Here is a 6,000-nt window from a genome sequence, read left to right as displayed (position 1 = left end):
GCACGGGTTCTTTCGGACAGCGGGCCGAGCTGCCCGCCGCCCCCCCGCACAGCTGCCACCACCCGACCGCCGCCGCCACCGCCCCCTGACGCGCGGCCCGCCCGTGGCGTGAGGCGCGGCCCCGCCCCGCCGCCGGGGGGACGAGGGGGAGGCGGTGCCCGGGGGCGGAGCGGCGGCGGCGGTTGGCGGCCGCTCCTCGAGGGGGCCGGCGGCGGGAGGGGCAGCACCGCCCGGCTTGGAGAGAGCGGTCTTTCCGGACCTGCGCGGGCGCGGCTGCGGCTGCCTGCCCGCCTCCTTCTCCTGCTACGCTTTATCTCGCCGCCCCTTCGCCGCCTCCCGGTGCTGCAGCCGAGAGCCCTGCTGACCCCCCGCGCCCCTGCCCGCGCCGCTATGGGGAGCCCGCAAGGCAGCCCCGGGCGGGGCGGCCTCGGCTTGCTCGTCCTCCTCTTCCTTCTGCTTCTGTCGCCCGTGCAGGTGAGTCCCTCCCGGGGAGGGCGCCGCGGGGCGGTGGTGCCTGCGGTGGGGGACGCCGGGCCTCCGGGCACCGGCGGGGGGAGAGGGAGCGGTGGGCGCTCCGCCACGGGGAGCGGGATCCCCCCGGGTGTTGCTTCGTGGCGGGTGGGGAGCCGCGGCGGCTCCCCGCGCTGCCTGAAGCCGAGGGTCTCCCGGGCGGGGGAAGCTGGCTGAGGGAGGCGGCTGTCCCGTCAGCTGGCAGGTGTGGGTTAGGCCGCTGGGCTCGGGGCGGTCGGTGCGAAGCCAAAGCGTGGTACCGGGGTGTCCCTCCTTGTCCCCGGTGGGGCTCTCCCTCCCCTTCCCCACACTCCTCGACTCGGTGCCGGGCGGGACGGAGGCGAGGGCCGGGGTGAGGCAGGAGTGCGGGACAGCCCGGGGACACAGCAGGCCCGCCCGGGAGCACCTGTGGCTCTAAAGCGGGCGTGCTCGGGCTTAGCAAACTTCAACTTCTGCCCAGTCCTGGTCCCCTGCTATTGCAAACAGCAGCGGCTGCCCGGGATGCCCCGTTCCTGTGGCGTGCCCTGGTTATGCAATGCTCTGTGCATGTGAGTGGCCATGCAGTCACATGCTTGTGCAGAGGCTTGCATGTGTCTTGTTGGGTTTGCTGAGAGTTTTTCTTATGCTAGGTGACAGCTTCCTGGAGGCAATAGCGTGTGTGTAGTAAGATCTGCTATTTATTGATGTGCAACTATTAAGACTACATGTTTCCTTAAAATTAAGGACTAGAATAAGTTGGACGTCTTGATACTTTAGGAAAAAATACTGTAAAACCTTCTCATTTCTCTCTTCTCAGTCATGTTTTGTTTTTGATGTGGTCCAAGATAGGAGTGAGATACTCCACGTTCCTCTGGAGAAACAAGGAGTGTCTTGTAAGCATTTGTGTTTTTTTTTTTTCTCTAACCAACTTGGAAACCTACTTTCTAGGTCAAGTTTTATGCTTAACCCTTTTTAAACTCACAAGTTAGTCATCCTGTGTGTCTGCTGAGGTTCTGCTGTTCTTGTATCTTCTTCAAACAACCTTTAAAAAACTTGAACAGAAAACTAGGAATTCATTCTTCTGTTACCACTGGAGAAGCTGATTGTTTAGTAGTGACTCATGCTCTCCAGGCGTGTAGGTAATAGACTTCACACCTTACCACCACTCCTTTATATAATGTTTTTGGAGGGAGATACCATCTTGTAACCATGAGGTGTGTCCTAGGCTGGTAAGGAAATGACAAGATGCTTTCCTTTAGGTGACAGAAGGATAATGAGCTAGAGGAGCTTGAAATAAGTTCCCTTAAGATTTAGGGGATCCTTGTAGAGGATGTGGCTTTGTGGTCCATAAGAAGTAAACACTGCAAAATGACTTTAACCATGCAGGTTTCAGTTTTGTAATGCAAGAAGGCAAAATTTGATTTTTTTTTTTTTTTTTTGACATTAACTCTTATTTACAGCCTAACACTCCACAAAGTAGATCTTGATACCTTTCAAAGAGAAGCTGGTCCTTCAGGTAGACTGAGCCTATATACAGTGTTAGGTGCTTGCAGAAGAAAAGCATTGTGAAGGTGAACCTGTTCTCTCCCTCAAGTATACTGGAGGTGTAATGTTTTCGTGCTTTCGGTTGTGGTGCGTATAAACCAAAATGCCATATGTCATGTTTCTTCTTTTTAAAGAAGTTAGTGGACTAGAGTGGCATTTCAGTTTGCAATCCTTGTGTTACATACACTTTCACAATGAACTTGAAGTGTTCGGCCTGTGTTGGATGTATCTTTCACTCTGAACAGTGCATGGTACAAGACTTGTGCCAGCTAACGCATTGCTAATTGATAGTTAACTACCCATTAATACTATCTAAGAACTACATTGAACATCTTGGCTCCTTTAGTCCTGTTTCTGAATGTAGACTTACAGGAGGTTGAAGTCTTTAAACTGTTCTTGTTCTCTTATGAATATCTTGATGTACTGGATGGCATCTTGTGTGCTTCATGGCAGTTGATCCTTGTGTAATTGTACTAAAACACAAGCTGTCAAGGATAGTGACCAAGCAGGGTTGGACACAGGTTTCTTATCAGCAACTGGGATCCCAAGCTGTAGGATGTGTTTGAATTTCTGAAATTCTATGGGAAGATGGTAATGGCAGGTGGCCCTCTGTCTCAAACTTGCCAAGTGGCCTGCTGTGCAGTGTTACCTGACCTTGGGCACGAAGTTCTGAAATGCGTGAGTGGAGCAGCGTGCTTGTTAGGGATCGCGACACAGCTTCAGAACAGGACAGTAACCACTTAAGTTACTTCCTGGAAAATCAGGAGTGACTTGTTCGTAGTCTTTCTGGATAGAAAGTGAGGAAGCCTTCTTAGAAGTGGAGAGATAACTGAAGGGAGTGCCTGGTAGAACTGAATAGTACTTTGCTGGGCAGTAGACAAAACAACTTAAGTGTTGTGTGGTATTATTATTACTATTCCCATGCAGGACATCAGAGGTGTTTTGGTGCAGATGGCCTTAGTTGCAGACAGCTGCTAGTTAGGGGCTATGTGCTTTCTGATCATACATGCAGTAAGTCTGTATTTTCCCAATAAATCATTGTCAGCTAACACCAGCGTGCTCCCACAGATACTGAAATATTACCATTATTGCAACTTTCTCTTCCTACTTGACTTTGACTTTCCTGTGACGTGTGAAGTGTGCTTGGATAACTCCAGAACTGGGGCTTGCTTTGCCTGACCAGGAGTAGCTAATGATTTTTCTGTCTGAAAGGGAACAGTCCCTTACCTATGAGCAAAGGAATAAGAGGAGCTTGGCAGACAAAGCTTGTCTCTGAATAAGTTACTGAAACAGACAGAGTAAGAATGAAACCTGTACAGTTTCCTTTAGTCCATGGACCTCCTCCTTTCATAGGGAGGGCTCTGAGGTAATGTGCAGCTTCTGGGGCAGATCTGCAAACTTGACCTGGTCACCTGTTTCCATAAACCAGGCTTGCCATTTGTTAGGGGTAGTGTGGTGGTGTGTTTCCCTAAACTCAATTTCTCAACCTGGTGGGCAATATCAGCTATTGTGTGATGTGGGCTAGATATCAAGGGAGTGTGGGGGGCGGGGGGAGGAATATGCTGTTTCCTGGAGTCTTTCTTCTTGCCCTGCAAGATCCCAGATGTACCATCCTAGATGAAGGAAGGGGAAACAGCTGTATCTGCTGTTGCCTTTTCCATACATTAGTAATCTTAATTTGGAGAGCCAAACAATGTTCACTTGTCATCTGGTATTTGCAAGACTACAAATAGTTGCTGTTTCTGTATATAACATCATCATTGTTCTTTGTCTGCTTAACAGCTACACATTCATTTTTGGTGATGGCTAATGTTGCTGGAAGCATTGAACATTATTGATTTGTTTCAACATGCAGTTGAAGAAACTTGGACTGAAATAAATGTGTTTATGATCTGTTGGAACAGTAGTTTTATTACAAACAAATGATAATGTCTGGGAACCAGAAAACTGTAACAGAACCTTTGTAGAGTGTTAAAAGTCATGAAATGCCCATACTTGCTTGTGTGCCAGTTCTTTATTAGGGCTCCTGGAGCTCTGACCTGAGGTGAAATTTCTCTTCAAGCAGAGTAAGTCTACTAGAAGTAGGAATACGCTTTTCTGAACTCTGGGGATATGCTGACAGCTAGTGTTAGTGTACTGCCAGATGGTTTCTAACCTGTGCTGGGGGCAGGAGGGAACAGCCGTCATCTAAGGTTGTGTTGCTATTGCTTTGTAAAGCACTTAGGAAAGTCCCATTTTAAAATATGGAGCACTTAGTAACGTGATTTTTAAAACAAACAAACAAACAAAAAAAACCAAAACAAAACAAAACAAAAACAAACCAGAAAACCAAAACCCATCCCTGTGTTAGTCTTATGGAGTATCTTGCTTTGTTTAGAAGGCAGTTGGGTTCAACACAGCATTTCTCTGTTAATTTGGGGGCTAGGAGAGATTTCACCCATTTAAGAAAGTAGATTGTTCACCCAAATCTTAAGTGACTCAAAAGTCTGACTCTGCAAGCAGTAGCTTTGTTAACTGTGACTTATTTACAACCACACTTGCTCATCCCTGTCTCTTCCTACCAGTGTAGGAATGTTCTTCTGAAAGAATGAAAAGAGCAAAGTACTTGTCTTAGTCAGTAACTTAATCTAGCTTTTACTAGAGGGTTTTTGGGGGAAGAACTTCCAGCTATATCTTATCAGTGGTAATGGAGTAGTTACTTAGTTACTTGTAGTATCCCTGCATACTGTCTGAACCTTAGGAGACCAGCCCTCTCCCATATTTAGTGGCTGACTCAGTGATGAGTGTGCTGTTGACTTGTTAATGTCCGAGAGCTATGTTGGTGACTTTAGGCTGCTGACTTCGAATGATTTGAAGGTTTTTAGGCTTATTGACTTGGTTCAACCACTGTAAATCAAGGATCGCCAAAGCTTACTGGTTCAGCGAACAAATTCAGACTTCTATTAGCGAGATCCTGCTAGGTCATGACATAAATACCTGATCTTAGATTCTCTGAAATTGCATTCTTGGTGTTAATACTGAAACAGAGTATTCAGACTTGCAGTTCTAGGTCTAAGTGCTCTTCTAGTAGGTAAAAGTAACTGATCTGTTCAGCTTTTCTAAACAGGCTGAAAGTTTGAGTGATAAACATGTTGGTTTTTCTGTTGTAGGTTTTATTGATGTGGAACTTCAGTAATAGGGTTCTAAATTCTTTATTCAGATTACAAGTGTAAATTAACACTAGGCGGAAATACCTCATCTTGCTTTATTTTCTTGTGTATTTAGCTGAATACCTTTTGGTGCATGACCAAGTGTCATGTGCAAATAAGTTGCTTTATGTTCTGTCCTGAAAATGATGGCAAAAAGCCTTGTAGGTAAATTTATAGACATAATACAACTTGTATTTTATTTTGTGTCTATGTAGTTATAACCAAGGAAGTGTTACCTTGAAATACAGATAACATTCTTAAAACAATAGGACTATCAGTCAGCCTGATATGGTAACTGAAACTTGCTGTAAGTTTTTCTAGGTAAGAAGTGCCCTGAAAAGTTTTTTGTAACAGGTAACTGTGTTACCTGTCTTACCACACTTTCCATTCTGGAAGAAACTAAGTCTTTCTGAAAAGAGTAGCTTCATGATGTTGTGGGTTTTAAAAATTAAGAAGTGTTAGATAACAAGACTTAATGAAGCAGAGAAAGTGTTTTTTAGAAAGTGTTCATAGGAAGTATGATTACAAACCATTCTAGACTAAACATGGAAGCCAGCCTGATACTGAAGAAATACCTAATTCTGTTCTCATGGGCAGTAGTAAGCTGCTCAAAATTCTTTGCCCTTTTGCAAGGATAGCAGTGAATCTGTGCTTCATCTTGAAGAGATGATTAATTAACTTCTGACACTGGTACATACGAACACTAAACAGTGTTTCTTTCCCCACTAGTAGATTGTTTGCTATTAAAACTGGGGTATATGGGTGTGAGGAAGCGGAG

The 6,000-nt window shown here is 46.1% G+C and overlaps 1 protein-coding gene across 1 annotated transcript in view; it reads left to right on the top strand.

Moving 5' to 3' along the window:
- Window positions 1-272: 272 nt before the first annotated feature.
- Window positions 273-6,000, top strand: part of NPC1 (NPC intracellular cholesterol transporter 1) — a 28,948-nt gene continuing 23,220 nt past the window's right edge. The window contains exon 1 of the mRNA XM_068395896.1: window positions 273-474. Coding sequence (XP_068251997.1) covers window positions 391-474 — 84 coding nt within the window. The 5' untranslated portion in view covers window positions 273-390. The remainder of the gene's footprint in view (window positions 475-6,000) is intronic.

The sequence above is a fragment of the Nyctibius grandis genome, chromosome 3 (assembly GCF_013368605.1).
Source record: "Nyctibius grandis isolate bNycGra1 chromosome 3, bNycGra1.pri, whole genome shotgun sequence".
NCBI classification, from domain to species: domain Eukaryota; kingdom Metazoa; phylum Chordata; class Aves; order Nyctibiiformes; family Nyctibiidae; genus Nyctibius; species Nyctibius grandis.
Note: the sequence above shows the minus strand (reverse complement) of the source record. Positions and strands in the feature narration are given on the sequence as shown.